Source organism: Podarcis filfolensis (assembly GCF_964270895.1).
Source record: "Podarcis filfolensis genome assembly, chromosome: 6".
Taxonomy (NCBI): Eukaryota; Metazoa; Chordata; class Lepidosauria; order Squamata; family Lacertidae; genus Podarcis; species Podarcis filfolensis.
Window position 1 is genome coordinate 18,854,405 of NC_139609.1, and position 24,733 is coordinate 18,879,137.

At 43.8% G+C, this 24,733-nt stretch overlaps 1 protein-coding gene and 1 long non-coding RNA gene across 4 annotated transcripts in view; one reads left to right on the top strand and one right to left on the bottom strand.

Annotated features, from left to right (window-relative positions):
- CRB1 (crumbs cell polarity complex component 1) overlaps window positions 1-24,733 on the top strand; it is a 163,150-nt gene that overhangs the window by 133,435 nt on the left and 4,982 nt on the right. For both annotated transcript variants that reach the window (XM_083620240.1, XM_083620239.1), the window contains 4 exons: window positions 1,595-1,760; window positions 2,887-3,793; window positions 4,830-4,958; window positions 6,378-6,504. In XM_083620240.1, the coding sequence (XP_083476366.1) occupies window positions 1,595-1,760; window positions 2,887-3,793; window positions 4,830-4,958; window positions 6,378-6,504 (1,329 nt within the window). The remainder of the gene's footprint in view (window positions 1-1,594; window positions 1,761-2,886; window positions 3,794-4,829; window positions 4,959-6,377; window positions 6,505-24,733) is intronic.
- On the bottom strand, window positions 8,618-23,607 carry LOC310765446. 2 transcript variants are annotated; one of them, XR_014549591.1, is made up of 3 exons: window positions 22,147-23,607; window positions 13,984-14,133; window positions 8,618-10,996 (listed from the first exon to the last, which is right to left on the bottom strand). It is a non-coding gene; the product is annotated as an uncharacterized lncRNA (long non-coding RNA). The 2 variants fall into 2 exon arrangements; XR_014549592.1 differs by having other exon boundaries at window positions 13,910-14,133.

The window sequence follows — 24,733 nt, forward strand, 5'->3', positions numbered from 1 at the left end:
GGAGCATCCTCTCCGATTCCCCCATCTGCCCCCCTTCTCCACTGGTGTTACACTGATTTCCTTCCCCAGCAGATGGGCTGCCTCTCTGCCTGCTGGGACCCTCTCCGGCATCCCTCTGGAGCCTTCCCTCCGCCTCTGGCTCCGATGACAGTTCCCTGACAAGTTGTTTGCAAAAACATTTCCCATTCTTATTTGGCAAAGGCTTTACTTGACATGCCCCCTTTCCTCCCTTTGACCACTTTCGCCTTCAATCATCTCTTCTTCTTCTTTATCTTTTGATATCCTTTCTCCTAGGACTAAGTCAAATGGTCTGTTTAAGTGGTTTTTGGAACAAAAGAAATATATCTTATCTAAGCTTGTCTGACATGATAAGGTAATACAACTAGAATCATAGATTTGGAAAAAATAAGAAAGTCAATTCTGTCAGGCAGGAACATTTTTCTTTTGGTATGTCAGAAATGTGCTTTTTGCAATACAGACCACTACAGAAAGCAATTGGATTGCAACAGTACCTTAAAATGGTAAAGGAGCCCTATAAAACCCGCAATTATCCCAAAAGGAATTCAGTATGCTGTATGATGCCATCCCATGTTCCTGGTTCCTTATGATTCTTAGTGAGTTCCCAGAAAGCCTGAAAATGATTGGCCCCAATCCAGAAAAAGTCCCATTAAAATCGATGGGGAAAACCTAGTCATGAATAACTGACTAGTCTCATAGCATTAGGGTTGTGTCCCAGTTGTTCTAGTGAGAGTAGAATAGGGTTTCCCAAACTGTTTCTGGAGCAGGGTCTCCAACTGTGTTTTTTTTGGACAACTCCCATCATCCCTAGCTAGTAGGACTAGTAGTCTAAAAACAACTGGAGACCTGAGTTTGGGAAACCCTGGAGTAGACCCACTGAAATTAACGAAACTGAGTTTGTCATGTCCATTGATTTTCAGTGGATTTACTCTGAGTAGGACTAGCATTGGATACAACCACTAGCTATGATTAATTGAGACCATTAATCCTATAGAATGCATACAGCTGCCTTATACTAAGACCATTGATACATCTGTACCATCATCAGTTGGGGACTCTAGTTTTGACTAGCTCTGGGGAGGGGATATTTAACCCTACCCCCATCTCTCCTGTTTTCCTTATCTAAAGCACCCAGAATTGTATTTGGGCACTTTTCCAGTACAGAGGTACCTCTGGTTAATTCGTTCCGAAGGTCCATTCTTAACCTGAAACTGTTCTTAACCTGAAGCACCACTTTAGCTAATGGGGCCTCCCACTGCTGCTGCGCCGCCGGAGCCCGATTTCTGTTCTTATCCTGAAGCAAAGTTCTTAACCCGAGGTAATATTTCTGGGTTAGTGGAGTCTGTAACCTGAAGCGTATGTAACCTGAAGCATATGTAACCTGAGGTACCACTGTAGGCATTTACAGCAGCAGAGCGTGTTTTCATGGCACTTTTTAAATGAGGAAAATGAGGAAAAATGACAGAGCAGTGGGCATAGGAAATAAGTCAGCCTCTTTCTTTCTCCCACAGCCACTTTCCTTGATTGCCTTGCTAGAGATGCTTGCTTACATTTGACTCCCCTCTCTCCTCTTTAGCCGAACCCCTGCCAAAACGGTGGCGCTTGCTATTCAATCTGGGATGACTTCACTTGCACCTGCCCACCAAATACAGCTGGGAAAGCCTGCGAGGAAGTAAAATGGTGCGAACTCAGTCCGTGCCCCCATGAAGCCCAGTGCCAGCTGGTGCATCGAGGATTTGAATGCAAGTATTCCCCTCTCCCCACCCCTGAAAAACCGTAATGCCCAACCCCCGTCTCCTTAACTTTGAGGGGCTAAGGCAACACAGTGTTAATTTTTTCCACAAGTGTTTCAGGCTTTCCCAATCCTTGTGATGCATTTATTGGGGCATTTGTTGCTGTACATAGCACCACTCTGAAGTTGAGTGTTTCTTAGCAACTTCATTTGCCTTATACCGCAGGAGAGAATTTGCTAAGCGGTAGCATTACTGGGTGCAAAAACAGCTAGACATTAGGGGGATTCAGGCATTGTGCAGCCACTACACTAGAAGCACACTGTTAAGGTCCCTTATAAGAACACTGGATAAAAATCCAGTCATTTATCCAGGCATCTCTGTTGCCTTTTCAGCACCCGCTAGACCAGAGGTGGATTTAGGGCAACATGACTCAATCCACCACACTGAGAACTGAGCCTAGAGGGCATTGCAGGGGGCTGCGGGATGTGGGTGATGCTGTGGTCTAAACTACAGAGCCTCTTGGGCTTGCCGATCAGAAGGTTGGCGGTTTGAATCCCCGCAGTGGGGTGAGCTCCCGTTGCTCTGTCCCAGCTCCTGCCAACCTAGCAGTTCGAAAGCACACCAGTGCAAGTAGATAAATAGGTACCGCTGCAGCGGGAAGGTAAACGGCGTTTCCGTGAGCTCTGGTTTCCATCACGGTGTCCCATTGTTCCAGAAGCAGTTTAGTCCTGCTGGCCACATGACCTGGAAAGCTGTTTGTGGACAAAAGCCGACTTCCTCTGCCTGAAGGTGAGATGAGCGCCGCAACCCCATAGTTGCCTTTGACTGGACTTAACTATCCAAGGGTCCTTTACCTTTTTTGCAGGTGCTGAAACTATGACATAATGAATTGAGCAGAACTCTCTCTCTCTCGATATATATCCCTCTATCACCATTTTATCTCAATCTTCCATCCATATACCAAGAGGAAGGGTGTTTGTTTGTTTGCATTTTTAATGGCTATAAAAGCAATCCAGGGCACTAAGCTATCTTGCTAGTATATAAAGGCAAAAAACAAAAAGTTAAATAAAATGTAATGTGCATGACTAAGTACACCACTTCTAGATGCTTAATGCCTTTTGCTATCTCTACACAGGTATTGCCAGTGCAATTTTTAGTGGCAGGAGCAGTGCAATATTTTACAGAAGCAATGGGAACATCAGCAGGGACCTCACCAACATAACCTTTGGCTTTCGGACTCGGGACTCCGACGTAATCCTGCTTTACGCAGAAAAGGAGCCAGAGTTTGTCACCATCCGCATCCAGAATGCCAAATTGGTGTTCCAGTTGCAAAGTGGCAACAGCTTGTATACGCTGAGCCTGGCTAGCTCGCAGCCGGTGAATGATGGGATCCTGCACCAGGTGACCTTCTCAATGATGGAGCCCTTATCTCAGTCCTCAAGATGGCTCATGGATATAAATGACAAGGAAGACATCACAACAAGTACAGTTGCCACAGGAAACCTCAACTTCTTGAGAGAAGAGACAGATATCTACCTTGCTGACAAAGCTTTTGATAACCTGGACGGGCTCAGAGGGTGCATGAGCACTGTGGAAATTGGTGGCATCCACCTCTCCTACTTTGAAACCATTGATGGCTATATGAAGAAACCACAGGAAGAGCAGTTCCTCAAGATATCGGCCAACCCCGTCGTCACTGGCTGCCTTCCACTGGACGCTTGCAGCTCAAACCCTTGCATGCACAACGGGATATGCGAAGACTTCTACTCTTATTATAGTTGCACGTGCGCCAAGGGTTGGACTGGAACCCACTGCGAAACCAACATTGATGAGTGTGCATCAAATCCCTGTGTGCACGGAAACTGCAGCGACAGAGTCGCAATGTACAAGTGCATATGTGATCTGGGGTACACGGGGTCAAGGTGCGAAGAAGACATTGATGACTGCCGGGGCCATCTGTGTGCAAATGGAGCCACCTGTGTTGATGAGATTAACGGCTATTCCTGCCTATGTGCCGGGAATTTCACCGGAAGGTTTTGCAGGTACTGCCCTGAAGCCTGATGAAGAAATTCACCCGCTACAGTATCAGTTGCTTCCGATCTCTTAAATGAGGCAGGGATTAAAAGCTGAACAAACCCCTGGGTTAGCAATAGCACTACTAAGAGTTGCATGGTGAGGAAATCAGGTAACGTCGTGGGCACCCTCAGTCTTACAACTGTCCATCATTGTGAATGGTGCTTTGCTCCCAGATAAGTGTACATAGGACTGGTTCTTTTCTAATAGCGTTTAAAGCAGGGTTTCCCAAACTTAGGTCTCCAGTTGTTTTTGGACTACAACTCCCATCATCCCTAGCTAGCAGGACCAGTGGTCAGGGATGGTGGGAATTGTAGTCCAAAAAAAAATCAGCTGGAGACCTAAGTTTGGGAAACTTTGTCTAAACAGAGATTTAGCACTGAATCAGAACTAATGGTGATCAGGTTTTCTGTGGATTGTTGTTTGTTCAAATTTAGTGCTAAATTTGAGGGTTTTCCAGGGGAAAGTGGCAGGGCGAAGGCAAAGCCATGCAGACTCATGCCTAGAGAGAAGTGCATAGCAAAATTTGGAGGTGTGAATTTCAAAGGATAGCTGTGTTTCAGCTCACACATTGCTTTCGAAAGTGAGAATTAGGTAAGTTGACATTAAAATCGTACCCCAGTGTTTCTCAAACCTGCTACATCATCCCTGACCACTGGTCCTGCTAGCTAGGGATGACGATGGGAGTTGTTTGTCCAACAGCCGGGGATCCAAGTTTGAGAAACACTGTCCTAACCAAACCTGATTTCTTCTCCATCCCTACTTACAAGCAAACATGTACAGTGAGGGGGGAGGGAATACTTGATCCCCTGCTAAATTTGCACGTTTGCTCTCTGACGAAGAAATGACCAGTCCATAATTTTAATGGTAGGTTTATTGTAGCTGTGAGAGACAGAATAACAACAGGAAAACCCCCAGAAACCCAGAAGACAAAAGTCAGAGATTGAGGTGCAAAATAATAGGGGAAAGTGACTTTGTAGGCTTACCACTGTTGTTTTGCTTTAGATATATACGGCTACCGTCTACAGTGTGTGGGAATGAGATCAAAAATATTACCTGTTACAACTATGGCAACTGTTCTGAGCTCCAGGGACTCTTGGAATGCGTGTGCCTCCCAGGCTTTACAGGACGGCGGTGAGATTATTATAATAATCATAATTTTTTTCATATCTTAATTTTTTTCATGCAGTAATTTGACTCAATAGAAACAGGAGCAGGGCTTTTTTTTCAGCTGGAACTCACCAGAACACAGTTCCGGCACTTCTCAGGAGGGCGCCATTGCCATTTTAAGAGAACAAGTTCATGGCGAGTCCCGGCATTTATTTTTCTTTAAAAAGCAGCACTGTATCTCCAGTCAATCCTGGAAAACATTGGGTTCTAAACTAGGACTTTCTAGTACCCGTACTTATTTGCTTTACATGTTTGCCTTCGCCCCTTTCAGTATCTTCTTCGCATCTCTCTTTTTTCTTGCCTTCTCCCACTCTAGTTTCCCCCTTTTAAAAACAAAAAACACTCATTCTAAGATCCAAATGGGACCGGTATAGGTGATACAACTCCATGTCAGTCGCAGCTCACTAGCTCAGGGGTTGCCAGGCTCTCTGGGCCAATGGGCACATTTGCACCCCCGAGAAGCTGTTGCAGACACCGCACATGAATGCCAAAACCTGTTCTATTGGCTGCAGTAAAGGGACCCCTGACCATTAGGTCCAGTCGTGACTGACTCTGGGGTTGCGGCGCTCATCTCGCTTTATTGGCCGTCATGTGGGAGTCATGTGGCCAGCATGACTAAGCCGCTTCTGGTGAACTAGAGCAGCGCATGGAAACGCCGTTTACCTTCCCGCCGGAGTGGTACCTGTTTATCTACTTGCACTTTGATGTGCTTTCGAACTGCTAGGTTGGCAGGAGCAGGGACCGAGCAACGGGAGCTCACCCCGTCGCAGGGATTCGAACTGCCAACCTTCTGATTGGCAAGTCCTAGGCTCTGTGGTTTAACCCACAGCGCCACCCACGTCCTAATGGCTAGTGTCTAAAAGCCGCATTAGACAGTTTATATCAAGTCTAATTTAGGAGGTAGGTGGGGTTTGGGGAAAGGGGGACCCCACAGGCAAGACCTCTGCAACCCCTGCCCTAGTTAAGCCATCTAGAAGAGCCAAGGATTTCAGTGAGCCATTGAAAGTGGCCTCAGTCCTGTATACCTGAAGGAGTGTCTCCACCCCCATCGTTCAGCCCAGACACTGAGGTCCATGTGCGAGGGCCTTCTGGCGGTTCCCTCGCTGCGAGAAGTGAAGTTACAGGCAGAGGGGTCTTCTCCCTTTGGACCGCCCTACCATCAGATGCCAAGGAGATAAAGAACTACACAACTTTTAGAAGACATCTGAAGGCAGCCCTGTATAGGGACATTTTTAATGTTTTCATATGCGTTGGAGGGGCAACCCAGCCAGATGCGCGGGGTATAAATAATAAAGTTAATTTATACCACCGTCTCACCTTTTCCATTCACATTAGTGAGTAGTCAGCCAATGTATTTAACTTTTAAAAAAATAAATCTTGCAGGTGTGAAGTGGACATCAACGAGTGCACCTCTGATCCATGCCTCAACGGGGGCCTCTGCCAGAACCTGCTTAACAAATTCAACTGCATCTGTGACTTGAACTACGCCGGCGATCGCTGCGAGATAGACGTAAGCGACCTCTCCTTCTTTGTCTCTCTCTTGTTGTGGCAGAACCTCTTTCAACTTCTCTCCTACCTCATTCTGCGCATGGATGACGACCCAGCAGTGGAGTGGGGGGAACAGGACGACTACTAAGCAGTCAGATTGGGGGCATCGTTTTTAAAGCCGTCAGAGCACAATGGAAGATTGGCCAAACAAGTACAGCTAGGCTGGGAATCAGAACAGCGAGGGTAACCATAATCACACGCCGATTCCGTTTCTCTAACATTTTGAGCATATTTAAAATGTGCATTATTTGGTGCCCTGATTCTGATGGAGAGGCTGTGAAGCAGATTCACGCTTCTTGGTGCAGTTCAGCTTTGAATGTGAGATGAAAGCAAAACATCCCTAAAGCAAGTTTTTGATATTTCAAAAGAATAGCTGCATCTTCTGGAATTGCTTAGCAGTTTGGATTTGAAATACTTCCCATTTGTATAGCGCTTTCCCACAAAATTGTGGCTGAAGTGGCTCACAACATAACTATTCGAAACATGTTAGGTATGGTTGTAATCATAGTATCAGTAAATACAGAAAATGTTTAAAAGATCAATCCATAAAATATCGTGTTGTCAGAGCTGCCCGAGGTCCCAGCTCACAAAGGACCAACGCTGCTTCGTTGTTAAATACAAAAGTCTTTATTGAAGTTCAGTTTCACTTCCAGAGCCGCAGCGCGCAGCTCTATGTCTCAAGGTTTAGACCGCTGATGCTCCGTCTGAATCTCCTCCCCCAAGACACCAGTTTAAGACCCTAGCCTTGCTCCACCTCTTCCTCTGCTCCTTCCTCCTCTGGGTCCGCCTGCCCGCCGGGGTCTCGCCCTTTCAAGACTCTTCTGACGCTGAGTCCCCTGAGCCTTCCCCCTCCCTCCGGCGGGCTTTAGGAGCTGGTTCCCCATCCGGGTCTCCTGCTGTCCCCCGCGCCTGTACATTTGAACTTGGCGCGCGCGCCCAGCCAGCAACTTTCCTCCTGACCATTTCACTGCTGCTGTCACTGCTTCCCCCTTCAGGGGGGCTAGCTGCAACTGACCTCCCCTCCATTCCCCCACTCTCCGATGGAGGCGTGGTCAGCCCTGACTCATCTTCTCTCCCCGCTGGAGGAGACTCTGGTCCTGACACATGTGACTCTTCCCCCCCACTACGCTCTGGTGGGGAAACTGGTCCTGATCCCCCGCGGCTGCTTTGGGGTTCCCCGCTGGCTCCTTGTTTCTGGTGCATCCCCCCTGGGACCCCCCTTGCCCTGACCATCGGCGCCCCCTTCTGGGAATCTTCTGATTCGCTGGAGAAGCTCATGGAATCTCTCGGGTCACTGTCATACTCCCCTACGCTGCCCTCGGATTCCTCCCCCTCGCTCTCCATTTCCTCTCTCCCCTGTGCTCCTGCTCCCGAACCCCTGACACGTGTGAAAACAATGTAAATAAGCTAGCCTCATAATAGAGTCATAGAACATTAAGAGTTGAGAAGAAATTTGGAGGCCAGAGTTCTTCCACCTTGGCTTGCCAGATGTTGTAGGACTGCAATTCCCATCATACCCAGCCAGCGTAGTCTATGGTAAAGGAATAATGGAAGTTGTAGTCCAGTAACATCCAAAGGCCAAACGTTGAAGAGGTCAGATCAGCGGCATATAAATAATAAATTATTATTATAGCTTTCTTATACATTATACTGTTAAATCTGTTTTAATGATGTTTGTGATTTTATTATTATTATTTACTTTGGTTGCAAATTGCTTTGTACCGAAAAGGACTTAAGCAATCAATTTAATAATCCTATGAAACTTTAAAAACCACCCTGTGATCTTCAGATGGACAGTATATAAATTTAATCAAAAATAATAATAATGTCTGCTAGTGCAGGAGCAAAAACAAGAGGTAAACTAACTTGTTTATTAGTTAAATTAATTTTTTTAATGATAAATCCCGCTTCCTTTTCCCACCCCAAATCACAATTTGGCTTTGGTACCAAAGAACAAATGTACCACCAATGCCCTGAAGTTCTTACGAATGGAAAAAGTCGTGTATCATGCAATTGAGTAAAACACGTTCTCTCGGCCACCACTGATAATATAAACTAATGACTGTACTGCCTCAGGGCTTGTCTCCCCAAACAGGTGTAATCCAGATATTTTGGAATACATCTCCCTTTGCTGGCAGAGGCTGATGTGAGTTGCAGTCCAGGGCACCAGGATTTCATTTTTACTTTTCATTTATTTGTATACCACATTTCAGACTACACAGCCCTCCCAAGGGGGTTTGCCTCATTCCTAAAAGACTCTTCACCCCTTATATTTCCAGCCAATCAATCACTGTGCTATGCCAGTGCAAGTCTCCTGAAGACCCCATCCTATCAAGGAGTCCTTTCCACATAATGTAGAAATCGAATCTTTAGTGCTGTGGCACCTGCCCTTTGGAATGCGCTCCCCTTGAATATTATTAGATATTTCCCATAAGCCTTCTAAGTTGAGATCTTTCCCAGCCTGCATCTTTATTGGAACAGTTTCAAAAGATGTTTTTTGTAGTTTTATCACTTGTTGTTTGCTGTGCTGGACTTCTTTGGGAGGAAGCGTAGGGTTACAGATTTATTAAATAAATCTGTATAAAATACACAATCCGTGTAAAACCAGGGCCTTTTTTTGCAGAAGGAACTCAGTTCCAGCACCTCTCAGGTAGACACCATTGCATTTAAGAGAACAAGCAAAGCATTCATGGCGAGTTCTGGCACCTCTTTTTCTAAAATAAAAATAAAAATAGCACTGTCACAAATTAAATAACGCTACATTACATACAGCAATAAATAAGACCAGCAGGGGCAGGTCGGAAGCTCCACACCCAGTGTAACCAAAGGCCTGGGTGAACAGATACATTTTTCACTGGTGCCAGAAACCCATTGGGATTTGTGCGGGAAGGGCATCCCACACGGTTGGAGAAGGTTGCCTTAGAGATTGTCATAGCTGAAGCACACTATTTTTAAAATACATTACAAAAGAGCTCAGAGCTGATTGCCACAGATAAGATTTCTTTATAGGCACATAAGGGAAAGAATAGAAACTTGAACGAGAGCTAAGCACCACAAAGGGTTCTACAAAAGCAAGGTGCATTTTAGGTTGGTGTAAGGAAACATGGAATTTGGAAACTTTGAACTCTCAGGGGCATTTCCCTTGCATACCGTGCTGCTATTTCACGAGATGAAAAATAGATCAAGCACAAAAACCATATAAGATAGACACGGAGCGTATAAATAACCCTCTGAATATTTGTGCAGAGCTAGGAGCCTGATATCGGAGGGAAACTGTATACGTATGATGTGTCTTATGTGATCACTAACACAATACTGCAAAGCAGTTTTCTAGTCTTATTGAACTGTATACATGCTGTTAATGCTGGTGTTTTCAATGCAACCCTGCAGACTGTCGCTTTCTTTAACCACCTCGTCATCAAGAGCATCTTCTGTCTTCACACATGCTTGTTTGTCCTTCTCTTTGTGAATGTGTATTTTTCAGCTACATTGTGTGTCTGTGTGGGCATCTGCATGCATTTAGCTTTCCTGTCTTTGTACATAACAATAAACCTTCTGCCTTTGTCATGTCACATCTCCCTTTTGCATTTTTGTTTGTGCTGTTGTCTGCGTTCTCATTTGCTTCACGTGTGTTGGGAATCTGCTACCCAGAAAGCCGAAGTTCACTCCCCCCAACGCCGCCTTCCGCCCAACCCCTGAGGTGTGCGATTGCTTAAACATCTCCCGAGACCTGTGTCTTCCAAGTAAGCAGACTATCATCCACCCTCCCTGAGGACGGAAAGCCTTCATTTCCAGAATACATTTGGTGCCTGCTATTTTGATTTCACCAAATGTCATCAGAAAAAAGAGAAACCACTTGGGATTTTTATCTGCTTAAATTTTAATTTCTCTTTCTTCCTCAGTTCCCTCCCCCCAGTCACCCACCAAAAGCTAAAAGAAGAGTGCATCAGAACAATATGTACCTGACTCAATTAATATCCTGAGTCAGCAACAATATCATAACGGTTGAGGTTGTATACTTTGCCCAGTTGAGTAAATAATTTAGTTCTCTCATACCTCTGAATCCTTTACAGTTGCTCGAGACTCAGGTGGCCACAGTGCCTTCCATAAATTTCGGTTGGTGGCCCAGCTGTGCCTGTCTGGACAGGGATAGCCTGACTACTGTCAGTTATGCTCTAGTAACCTCTAGGTTAGATTACTGCAATGTGTTACGCATGCCCTCCAACATTTTTCCAGTGAAAATATGGACATTCTATTCGACATCAAGAGGTTTCTCTGGCATTTGATGGCCCGCACAAAATTATACATTGGTCACCTTGAGCAAATTGCAACCTTTCCGCCCAACCTACCTCACAAGATTGTTGTAAAGAAAAAATGTGCGAGGAAAGGGATCGTGTACGACACCTTCAACAGATAAATGGAATGGAATTTTAGCTGTAGGCTGCCTTGAGTCTCTGCCGGGGGAAAAGATGAGATATAATTAATAATATAATAATAATATTTTATTTATATCCTGCCCTCCCCAGCCGAAGCTGGACTCAGAGCGGCTAACAACAACAACAAGAACAATAATAAATACAGTGGTACTTCTGGTTACGTACTTAATTCATTCTGGAGGCCCGTTCTTAACCTGAAACTGTTCTTAACCTGAAGCACCACTTTAGCTAATGGGGCCTCGCAATTTCTGTCCTCATCCTGAAGCAAAGTTCTTTTTTTTAAAAAAAAAAAATAATATTTATTAAAGTTTTGAAGGTTACAAAAAGGAAAAATAGAAAACACCATATTAAGCAAAAACAAAACAACACATCACAATAAGGAAAAAGAGAAAAAGAAAAAAAAGAAAAAAAGTAAGAAAAGAAAAGCAAAAAAATAAAAACAGTTAAAAAAAACACAATGAACCTTCCCATAACTTATCTTTCATTTGCTTGTTTCCTTGACCTCCTCACACCTCCCTTTTTTGTATTCTAGTTCAGTTAGCTATTTCAGCAAGTCCTTTCCATCTTTTCCAGTTTTTGTCCTATAATTTATCTTAATATAATGTAACTTTACTTTCCCTTTCACCAATTAACAATCTGTTTTTTCTTAATCCTTTATAACATTCCTGCTAAAACAAAGTTCTTAACTCGAAGCAAAGTTCTTAACTCGAGGTACTATTTCTGGGTTAGCGGAGTGTGTAACCTGAAGCGTATGTAACCCGAGGTACCACTGTAATACTAAGAAGAAGAAGAAACTGTGAGACTGATCGGGAACATACCTGAGTAAATCCTATTGAACTCATTGGGACTTAGTTCTGAGTAAAAATGCTTTGGGTTGTAGTGTAAGGCTGCACAGCGTTTACCCAGTTACCTGGGAGTAAGCGCCATTAAATACAGTGGGACTTACTTCTGAGTAGACTTGTAAAGGCTTGCAGTTTAAGGCTCCATTTACAATAAAGGAATAAACACTCCACACATTCCCTAAAAAATGGCTGGCTGCTGAAGCATTGCCATTTAAGAATTTAAAGTGGTCTGGTGACATTTTCCTTCAAAATTATAGGAAGGGGTTCATATGCCAGGTTCACCGTTTCCTGTGTGATACATGGTATGTACGGAGAAAAGCTTCTCCGTCTCTCATGATATGAGAACCAGTTTAATCAAACAACGCTCAATTGTGGGAGATGCAGGCAGATAAAAAAAGGGAAGGAAATAATTCTTCACAGAGAACATAGTTATTATGATTGATTGATTGATTAATCACCTTCAAAACAACCATCTCAAGGCAATGTGCACTCAAGATAATTAAAAATAATAATAGCAAATGCATTTGAAACAAAATTTCTGAAGTAGACACCCATGGTAAAGACCCATTTATCTATCTGGGAAAGCTTTTGAAACAAAAATGTCTTCAATTGTTTACAGAAAGTGCAGGTGATGGGCACCTGTCGTACCATGAGAGGAATGCTGTTCCACAGAACAGGGGCAGCCACACACAAAAACCCTGCTCCAAGTTACTGCAGAGCAGACGTCTGAGATCTTTGGAACTTGCATGAGAAACTCTTCCACAGACCACAGAGATTTACTGGGCATGTAAGGGATAAGGCAGTCTCTCAACTAACCTGGTCCCACAAAATATAGTGATGGCCACCAATTTGGGTAGTAGTAAAAATATTAATATAAACTATAACTGCAGGTACTTGGCAATCAGTTTAAATGATTGCTGTGCAATTTTACACACATTCTACTTACCAAGCAAAACTATATTATATTAATTTTACCAAAGTATATTTTGAACTCCCATGTCATGTTATATTTTTTTTTGCAATCCTCATTTTGGGAATTTGAAAGTTCAAAAATTCAACACACCCTACTAGACTGGACTAGGGTTTTATTTAGGGACTTGTGCTTGGATGTTCACATGGATTTCTTGTGCATGCTGCTTCCCCCAGTCATCATCATCATCATCATCATCGCAACTTATTATTTATACCCCACCCATCTGGCCAGGTTTGCCCAGCCACTGTGGGCGGCTCCCAACAGAATATTAAAGACACAATCAAACATCAAAAACTTCCCTAAACAGTCATTATAGTGGAGGAATAGAAAATCCACTCATTTAGAAGAGTGCATACATATATCTGCTTCCTCCATTAGAATGAATGGGGTAGCACTCATATAAATCTGGAACCAGCAGCTGGCATCCTCAGGCACCTGCCATGACAAGGCTCACTGTAGACGTCCGATTTCCCCCATGCGGCTATGAATGACCACTGTATTTCCCTTTCACATATCAAACGCCAGTCTCTCCAGTTATCATCCTTGAGGTTTAGGTGACAGCAACGTGTTCAGGGTGGTAGAATCCAAAGGAATAGGATCTCTCCAAACTGGAGAGGCGACAACACACCCAATAAATTTAGACTGGAGGTATGTGTGACTCTGCAAGTACACACTAGACCAAGAGTATCACATGCCACGCTACTGGAAGAGGTGATGTTCCACAAGTTCCCATTCCCATCATGCACTTGGTTTAGTCACTGTGCAGAGCTAATATGGACTGCACTTTTGAGTAGGTGCTCCTGTACCTGCTCCAACAAGCCTGCTTGAAAAGTGTGGCACACAGGAATGGCCTATATGGCACAGACTTAAAATGTTATGGATCCTCTTCTTCCTTACTCTCTTGGTAGCTAGCCCACACACTACATTTGCAAGGTCTGTTGGATAATATTATTTTAGTCTTGGGGGCAAGTTAGAATTATAGAATCGTAGAGTTGGAAGGGACCAACTAAAGCATCCATGACAGATGGCCATCCAACCTCTGCTTTAAAAACCTTCAGAGGAGGGAAGTTCAACCACCTCACAGGGGCATCTATTCCATTGTCAAACAGCTCTTACCATCAGAAAGTTATTCCTGGTATTTAGCCGGAATCTCCTTTCTTGTAACTTGAATCCATTGGTTTGGCTCCTACCCTTCAGAGCAGGAGAAAACCAGCTTGCTCCATCTTCCATGTGACAGCCCTTGAGATATTTGAAGATAGCTATTGTATCTCCTCTCAGTTGCCTCTTTCCCAGGCTAGACATGCCCAACTCTCTCAACTGTTCCTCACAACGTTACACACCTAACAGCAACAACAACAGAAAACATAAATGAGTGTGGCAGACAGCAGCAATATCAAATTCAGCGCAACTAAAACACTAAGTGAAGGAGTTTGGGATTCTCACCGAATTTGCCTTTCAAAGATTACTTAATATATTCATTAACCGCAAGTGTTAGTTATGTGAACATGTCCTAATGACACTTAAATTACAATAATAAATGCCCGCTGCCTCATGAATAATTTATTCCCCATTTGCATAGTCATCCTTATGCAGTTATTCCTGAGTAATTATCATACTGACTTAAAAAGGTGTCAAGGACTGAATAACTACGTTCCCTTTCCTGGGCTCATCCTCTCCCTCCATTGGCCATGTGCATCTTTCTTTTGTAATTCTGCCCTTACCCCATGCCATCTCCATTCAAAAACAGGCAAAGAGCAAAACGCCCTCTAGTCCAGAGGCACCACTTCAAATTTCAATAGTTAAAAGGGGGAGCAAGATTCAACAAGGTCCACCAGAACTTGTACGTGAGGTGACAAAGCAGTGCACGATAAGAACATTTTTTGTCATTAAGGTTATTATTATTAATTAGTTGTTATTATTCAATGTATTTTGTGTGCATTTAAACCCCGACAGTCTCCAGATTTGGCGGACTACAATGCAGACCCAGGGTTTTGTTACTTCATATCATAATATTGTAACAATTCAAAAGAGACATGCAAGGCCTAAGATAAAGGTAAAGGGACCCCTGACCATTAGGTCCAGTCATGACTGACTGGTCTTGCGGCGCTCATCTCGCTTTATTGGCTGAGGAAGCCGGCGTACAGCTTCCGGGTCATGTGGCCAGCATGACTAAGCCGCTGCTGGCGAGCCAGAGCAGTGCACGGAAACGCTGTTTATCTTCCCGCTGGAGCGGTACCTATTTATCTACTTGCACTTTGACATGCTTTTGAACTGCTAGGTTGGCAGGAGCAGGGACCGAGCAACAGGAGCTCACCCCATGGTGGGGATTCACCAACCTTCTGATCAGCAAGTCCTAGGCTCTGTGGTTTAACCCACAGTGCCACCCGCGTCCCATGCAACGCCTATGTCTAGCTTAATCATTCAAAAATGATAACTACTTATAATGGAATAGGTTTCCTCTGTCCTTCCATACATAACAGGAAGCTCCATAGCCTATCAGTTTGTTTTTCACTTTAAAGAGAATCTGCATTCTACATGAATAACAGTTAAATTTTAGGAGTGGCAAGAAAGCAAGTTCTTGGCTCCTGGTCTTACGTATGAAGTAAAGGACTCCTGGACGGTTAAGTCCAGTCAAACTTGACTATGGGGTGTGACGCTCATCTCGCTTCAGGCCGAGGGAGCTGGTTTTGCCCGCAGACAAGGACATTATACAGAAAAGAAGGTGGCTGGCCCACAGTTTTCGTGTTTTATAAACCACATTGAGGTTTTCTTATAATCAAGCAGTATATAAATGTTGTTGTTTTTTAAAGTAAATAAATAAAATTGGTCGGGACTTTCCCTCGAAAATAAGGATGGTCCTAACATGCCTTGCCAATGATTTATTCAGCTCCAAGGTGACCCCTTTTAAAACAAGAACTGCAAGACTCTTCCACTCCTTTTAATTAATTAATTTAAACTGTACACCTAATTTAGAATACATTGGGCTTTATTCTTAATCTAGGCATTCCAATTTATTTAGCTCACAGAGGCATTTTTGGGAGGGTTAATGAAATATACTCAGAGTCGCAAAGTGATTTCATGCTCTTTATTCAGCTCATAGTGGTGAGGAGGAATGAATGAATGTCCCCTCAAAGTATCTGCTTTATATACATTATTTACACAATGGGCTGCACACGATTGGCTAATTCCGGAATTCTACTGTAAGCCAATCAGGTTGTGGATTCACTTCTATCTGGAGCATGATTGGGTGGTTCCTGCCAACCAATCATACTGCTGCCTTGTTCTAGGACCAATCAGACTGCTGCATTCTGAATCCTATTGTTCTAGGACCAATCAGACTGCTGCATTCTGAATCCTATTGTTCTAGGACCAATCAGACTGCTGCCTTTTGGATCCTATTGTTCTAGGACCAATCAGACTGCTGCAGTTTGGATCCTATTCAACTCAGCACATAACAGTTAAACAAATTTGTTCAAGAACTTGTTGAATGATTTGTTGGCATGAATGCTGACTGTTCATTCAGTGGCTGCTTATTGCTAGGTTTCCTGGCCATGGAAAGAAAGGATCGTGCAACACTATCTGTCTTGAATAACAGGCCTGGTGAGAATCATAAGAAGGGCCCGCTCAGGGCATCTTATCCAAGTTACATGGGTGGTGCTGTGGTCTAAACCACTGAGCCTCTTGGGCTTGCCAACCAGAAGGTCGGCGGTTCGTATCCCTGTGACGGAGTGAGCTCATTGCTCTGTCCCAGCTCCTGCCAACCTAGCAGTTTGAAAGCAGCCCAGTACAAGTAGATAAATAGGCACCACAGCAGTGGGAAGGTAAACTGTGTTTCCGTGAGCTCTGGCTTCCACCACGGTGTCCCGTTACGCCAGAATTGGTTTAGTCATGCTGGCCACATGACCGGAAAGCTGTCTGTGGACAAACACTGGCTCCCTTGGCCTGAAAGCAAGATGAGCGCCACAACCCCATAGTTGCCCTTGACTGGACTTAACCATCCAGGGGTCCTTTACCTTTTTACCTATCCAAGGACATTGTTGTGACCCCTCTCCAAAGAAAAACTGGAACCAACACTGATCTACACTACAAACCTCTTAATCCCTCCCCATGCCCAAGGAACTATGGTTCTGTGAGGACTACATACCCTCCAACATTTCTCCATAGAGATTGTCCTGTTTAATAATAATAATAATAATAATAATAATAATAATAATAATAATAATATTTATAGCCCACCCATCTGACTGGGTTGTCCCAGCCACTCTGGGCGGTTTCCAATATATATATATAAGATGATAAAAAAACTATACAGGGCTGCCTTCAGATGTCTTCTCAAGGTTATATAGTTACTTATCTCCATGGCTCAGGGTACACATAACTCCATACTCTTCAATATTTCCCTGATGAAAACAGGCACGTCCTACCTTACCCTCTTTTAAATCTTGCAAAACCAGAAGAGCAACTGCATGGGAACACACCCAGCGTCAGGCACAGTGTGGGCTTAAGTGTGTGGCTCTTCATTTGGTTTCCCACGTTACCTGAAGGGCTAGCATCCCTCCCTTTGGGATTTGTGCCTAGTCAAACTTCCACCTTGTGAGAAGTAAAATCCACAAGGGGATTTCAGAAAGGCGCCAAAATGGATGTGGCAACTCCCGTGTTTCTGTTGATAGAGCAGGTGGGGGGGGGGGGAGCACATACTGCTAGTTAAAAAAGGAACAGGGCTTCATTGGTTTGGGGGCAATTACAGATAATGAGATGGATGGGAATAGATCATTTCAATGTCTTGGAATATTTTAGCTGAAATCAAGTCTCTCCGGTTTCATTTTCTCCCCTTCTGTCTTCATGCAACATTCCCACAGGAATATGAAACTCAGGCACCAAGAGAAGCTACTGGGGATCTTCTAAGCTTTATTTACATTAGAAAGGATGATTCACTTGGGAGTACAAGCTACACAGGGAAGGGGGGGAGTATATGGCACAGTCTGCTACTATAAGGCCACATTTTTAAAATCTGTGAACCTGATCTCAGGTTAAGGATCTCTAGATCTGCCCCAAATGTTCACACCCTGGTCAGAGCCTGATGTCCAGCGCAACTTGAAATGCACTTAAACTTATAAGCATCATCTATTAGAGGGAGGCAATGACTGAGGAAGAGATTTCAATGGCAATTCAAATACCCATCTTCATTATACCCCTTGACGTGCGAGGGTTGATCAGGTCCACACAGGTTAAACTGGTGAATTCCATCTTGAAATGGAAGTAGTTTCAACTAGCAAAAATCCAAATAACTGCTGTTGTTTTCAGTAAAGGTTTCCGCTTCTTGCACACAACAATCCGATTGTTCCAACTTTCCAGGGACAATCCCTTTCTCTTTTAGGAAAGTCACTATCTTGCTTTTTAAAGGCAGAAATCAAATATGCTTTAACAATATATATATAGTATGCAGGGGCATACTGCGGGAGGCAGTGGAAGACAGGAGTGCCTGGCATGCTCTGGTCCTTGGGTCACGAAGAGTCGGACACGACTAAATGACTAAACAACAACAACATGCAGGGGCAGGGCATTTGGTTCACACTTCCTCCAAAAACCACAGCAATCTTTTGAAATGTGCACATCTCCGAATTTTGTAATTGGAATTCCCCAACCAAATAATGTACACAAAAATGTGCTTATTACTGGACAGTGTACATTAAATGCATGTGAGTGAAAATAACATAGAAAATTAAATTGTCTTAGGTAAAATTGCTTACTAAAACACTGGTAAATTTTTATGAGGAAAACTGAACTTAAGACTAGGAAAGTGAGAAAGTAAAAGAATCTGAAATTCCATGTGCCCCTTAAATCTGTTCTAGGCGTTTTCCCAACTCTTTAGAGTAGATATGGAGGGGATGCAGGTCATGCACAGGGGAAGATCAGTTTGTATTTTTTTTATTTTTTAAAAAGTCCCCATGCACATTTATCAGCATTTAATGCAAATTTCTCTTAATGCACAGATGTCTATATCTAAAAGGTAAGGGTAAAGGATCCCTGACAATTAAGTCCAGTCGCGAACGACTCTGGGGTTGCGGCGCTCATCTCGCTTTACTGGCCAAGGGAGCCGACGTTTGTCCACAGACAGTTTTTCCGGATCATGTGGGCAGCATGACTAAGCCGCTTCTGGAGAAACTAGAGTAGCGCACGGAAACGCCGTTTACCTTCCCACTGGAGCGGTACCTATTTATCTACTTGCACTTTGATGTGCTTTCGAACTGCTAGGTTGGCAGGAGCTGGGACCAAGCAACGGGAGCTCACCCCGTAGCGGGGATTTGAACCACCGACCTTCCAATCAGCAAGCCCTAGGCTCAGTGGTTTAGACCACAGCGCCACCCGCATCCCTGTTTATATATAACTTCCCCTAATATGTACCTTTTCATATGCACAGTGTAGGGCATTTTGCATTTTATCCTAGTATATGCAATTTAGTACACATTACTTGGTGGGGAACTGAATTGTAAAATTTAGAAAAGTGTGCGTTTCCAAGGATGGCTGTGTTTCAAAAAGTGTGAACCAGATAGGTTTGGATTTTTACATGTGAACGGAATTGAATTCCCTCCCCCATCCTCAGTTGGAACGCAGTCCCTTCAAACACAGTTAAATCCTGAAACACAGTTAGTTAGATATCTAACTTACTGAAAAACAGTCTCAGCAGGAAACCGACCAATTTACTAAGTTCACTATAATTGACAGAAGTCTGTAAAAAGAAATATAGAGGGTGCTAATCAGACACTACTGCTACAATTGGACAATCACCATCCAGAGGCTCAGATCTGAGATGCAAGATAAATGATCCAGCCATGGATAACCATCTCGTCAAAAAGAAAAGCAAATACAGTGGTACCTCGGGTTAAGAACTTAATTCGTTCTGGAGGTCCGTTCTTAACATGAAACTGTTCTTAACCTGAGGTACCACTTTAGCTAATGGGGCCTCCCCGCTGCCGCCATGGCGCAATTTCTGTTCTCATCCTGAAGCAAAGTTCTTAACCCGAGGTACTATTTCTGGGTTAGCGGAGTCTGTAACCTGAAGCATCTGTAACCTGAAGTGTCTGTAACCTGAGGTACCACTGTATTTCAATTCTTTAAAAAATGATTTCCATGTTTCTTTCAAACCCAAATCAGTTGTGCTTGCTCTGCGATCCCTGAACCTCGATTAACTTTCTTCCAAGAAACTACTCACGGGGATAATACACAGACAGACTTGCTCACACAGGTCACAATCGTCTACTTATCAGGGAGCAAAAACATAGCAGCTCTGTGTAATATGTGAGGCTGGTAGGGCCCTGGCTTCTGACAATCAAATTTAGAGCTGGAAGCAGAAGATGGCTGCAATTTAAGTGTTGCACCCCGACAGAAGAGTTGTTGGCTTGCTGTCTTGCTGTCTGACAGCATGAACCACCCAAAGAGCGATTTTGCTAACCAGTGATTTGTGCTAAATATTCGCTAACCTGCCAGGATTGTTTTGCAGAATCCTAGCACTGACTGGAGAGGGCAGTTCTAAGCATATCTGACTGTGCAAGATCCAAGGAATTTGGAACGGTTGTGTATGGTATACATTAGTTGTCCAGGGAGATGGGCAGGGATGGGGGACATCGCAACACTTTTCTATGCATATTGTAAGGCGTTAGGAAAGCAATGTGGGAAGCATATGCAAAATCGCTGAATGCTAGTGCTTACATCTGGTTAATCTCATCATCTAGCCAGCCTGCGCTCCTGACACAGGCCCAATTCAGACATGTATCTCATGCAGCATCCTTGTGCTGCTCCTTCTCTCCTCTTTTGCAATGCTTCAACACTTCCCGAGTTAATTATTATTTCAGTGTCTGAACAGGGAAGCTGTGGTTCCCAAGATCAGACCAAGCCAGGATCTTAAACCAAAATGAACTGTGGTTGGAGATTCTATTTTATGCAACCATCGTTTCAAAGTTTGGCTGAAATGGGAATGTTACCGGAAAAATCCGAGGGCTCCCTTGGACAAAAACAAAGACACCAACCAGGATAACTTGGAGCAAAACAGCAGCCTGTAGGCTTGGCCTTTATTGAACTGTTGCAACAGGGTGTTCCCCTCACTTGCAGGAGAGAGGAAAGACAGAGGAAAAATGGTGTGCAAGGCCTTATAAAAACTTTTGAAATTCCCACCCTGTAGATCAAGACCACCCCCAGAAACATCATGCATACATTACAGAAAGGAGGGGTTGAGGGAGGAGTTGTGGTGGTAACCTGAGTGTCCTGTCACCTGGCTGGTTTCCTTCTCCCCCTCCCCATGAGTCATTTTCAGAAGACAAAAGGTAGTCGCAGTTTCCTGCCCCCTCAGGGGGAATCCAATCACTGTTCCTTTGTTATAGTCCGTGTTGTATCCACTCGTGTATGCAGTCCGTTGTGTTGTTGATGGTCTTCTGTCTGAGACCATCAGGGTTGGCATAGCAACTGGGCAGGGCTCCTGAGTACATGCTCTCACATTTAAGGGATTATGGCTGACCAGAACCAAGCCACCCCCCTTTGATAGTCCTTGTCATATGGAGTAAAATAAAAGTGGAACAGTGCAAATCCGGTGTATGGTTGATTTTTCTATAAATTCATAACAGAAGCGTAGTGTATGTAGTGTGTGAGTGTGAGTGTGTGTGAAGTTTGTACAAACTGAATGATTGGGGGGGGGGTTTCCTGCTACAGGAAACAATGAATTAATTAACAATGAATTAAAGCAGATTATCAGGGAGAACCTTCTGATGGTAAGAGTTGTTTGTTGTTTTACAGTGGAACGGGCTCCCTCGGGAGGTGGCGGACTTCATTTGAGGTTTTAAAGCAAAGGTTGGATGGCCATCTGTCATGAATGATATAGTTGAATTTCCTGCAGTGCAGGGGGTTGGACTAGATGACCCTCGAGGTCCTTTTCAATTCTTTGTTTCCATAACCCAGAAAATGTTGACTTGTCAGTAAATGGAGAAGGAAAGATGGAAGGGACAACGCATGGGTGGAACATACAGGTGCAAAACTGTATGTATCAAACTAAGACATGTACAGTGGTACCTCGGGTTACAGACACTTCAGGTTACAGACTCCGCTAACCCAGAAATAGTGCTTCAGGTTAAGAACTTTGCTTCAGGATGAGAACAGAAATCGTGCTCCGGCGGCACGGCGGCAGCAGGAGGCCCCATTAGGTAAAGTGGTGCTCAGGTTAAGAACAGTTTCAGGTTAAGAATGGACCTCCGGAACGAATAAAGTACTTAACCCGAGGTACCACTGTATATGCAAAATGGGCTGTAGCAAGACTTCACACAATATTTTAGAAATGTATAAATTTTAGAAATTTTTGCACTTACCAGCTTAGTTGCCGAGGGAGGTGGTTTCAGAACTTTCTGGCATGCTGTCACACAACGTTGTCATTATTCGGCTAGTCTTCTGAAATACCAGGATGCCATTAAAAGTCACCACGTACCTTGAAACAAAAACATTTCCTTGCATTTTAAATTGTTTTCCCACAATAGTTCCTTTCAGTATCACCACCAGAGTAGCTGTCTAGACCAAAACCTTAGTGCCAACGAATTCTGTTTGTCTAACACAGTGATGGGGATCCTGCAGCCCCTTAGCTGTTGATGGACTACAAATTCCCATCATCTCTGACCATTGTCTATGGTGGCTGGAATAGAAAGAGAATAGAAGTCCCAGGTTTCCCATCCCTGATCTACTGGCTTCCTTTGAAATCCTTAATACGTTTTCACCGAGGAAGAAATCTCCAAATTTGCTTCAAATTTCTCTTTCGGCAAAATCTTTGAGAGACAAATCTCTTTTCACAAAATCGTTGGGGATGAATTTATGCAGAACTTAAAGCAAAGTTATTTTGCCTTCCCTCATAAGCCTAGATGTTTTCCTTACAGGAGAACCTTCAAATTCACTTCATATTTAACTTCATGTGAAATTTGGTGCAAACCCTATTTAACACTCATAGAGTGAGTGACAGAAGTGTCTCAGTAAAAGTGGGAAAGGTGCCATGCCAGGCTGACAAGCAAGGCTATGAGTTCTATATTTCCATTCTATAATGTGTTAATCGGCATAAAGGCCTACATCCGAAGACCTCCGAGGGCCTCTTGTAATCTGAGGAGTGTTTGGCTTGAGCCCATATTGCTAACCATCTGGTGCCTCAGCATAGCCGTAGTCTCTAAAGACCGGCTATTCCAACAGTTATCACATGCCCTGTTGTGAACACCAGGCTCCCGTTGGTGAACAATTACTCACATAATTGGAGTTTGTGGCCGATGTCAATCCAAGTGAGGAATTTGCCATCTGGCTGCTTGTGGCATGATATGCAAAAGGTAGAGCTACAAGGCGGACTATTTATTTATTGCCCTTAAATCATCCATCTCTTCCATCTGAGAAGCTTTCAGAACAACCTCCCATCTTCCCTACCCAGATAATGACCAGGTTGAAGCCCTTTTAAGCTTTAACAATACAAGCGGTGTAGCAATAAAACTGCTAGCACGTTTACAAAGCTAAGCAGGGCCCGCTATGGTTTCAACTTGGATGGGAGACAGTGTGTTGAGATCCCTGCATTGCAGGGGGTTGGACTAGATGACCCTCGGGGTCCCTTCCAACTCTACAATTCTATGATTCTAACAGCATAGCTGGCATATAGTTCTGTGGTCAAAAAACAAATGGCTGATTCAGTCTCTCCAGTTAAAGAGCTTTGCCCCCAAATCTTAGGAAACGTTCCCCAATTAAATCAGACAGTACTGGACAAAAGAGTCTGACTAAGTCTGAAGTAGTTTCACATAATCACTTTGTGAGCCTAGAAAATCCCATTTGATATTGTATTTATTTGATATTGTATTGTATTTTATTTATTTTAAGTTACTTACTTTCCACTTTTTAAAAATATCCATTCCCCAAAGCACCTTAAATTGTAAAAATAAAAAGAGCCCAAATCATCTCAAAAGCACAGGAGCTTTATAAACTTGTAGGGGGGGAAACAATCTTTATAAATAGGGATGGGGAACCTATGTCCCTCCAGAGGTTGTTTAACTACAACTCCCATCATGCTTGACTATTGGCCAGGTGCTGGGGCTGATGGGACTTACAATAATTGTACCCCGCTCATATCACTGGGTTGTCCCAGCCACTCTGGGCAGCTTCCAGCATATGGGCTTCAAGTAAAAACACCTGGAGGACCACAAGTTTAGACCCCTAGTCTAAAAACAGGAGAGGGATTTTGCTGTATCTCTCTTAGAGATTTCTGCCACCACTGAGAAAACCCTCTCTCCACTCTCTGCCAATGGAAGCAGGACCTCCTATGATGATATAAAACTTGGGCAGGCTCACATAATTAAAGGTGGCCAAAATAGCCTGGCCCTGGGTGGCAAAGGGCTTTAAAGTTTATATTACTTGATGAAGGTATGGCATTTTCGTCCACTCTTCCAGAGACCATTTTACAACACCAACTTCTCTCTCTGATTAGCCAGTCTATTTTGTGTCCTAAGATATGGTTCAGGGCTTCATTGTAAAGTTCAGACACCAGCCAATACTCATCTCTATGTTCCTAGGCATTGAAACACTGTGGCTAGCAGACCTTAATATTTAGGGTCCGCCAAAACCTCTTCCGTCATCACCATTTCAAAAACAAAACAAAAACCTAATAAAGCACTTCTCTCCAGTTAAGCCAAGCTCTTTTATGTTAATTAATCACCCAGCTATCAGCTGGCCAAGCAATATATACTTGATCCTGATGGGACTCGACTGGCGAGCCTGCTGGCAATTTTAAAGTCAGTCCACAGCTAGCAAGGCAACCTGCCCAGAAGACCAGGACCTTGCCGTGGGAACCAGCCGATTGGTACGGAAGTCAATAACCAGGGGTTTCTGCTGCTATCTAGTGCAATGGGAAGGTGGCAGCGGGAATAGCTGTGAAATTGGATGAGA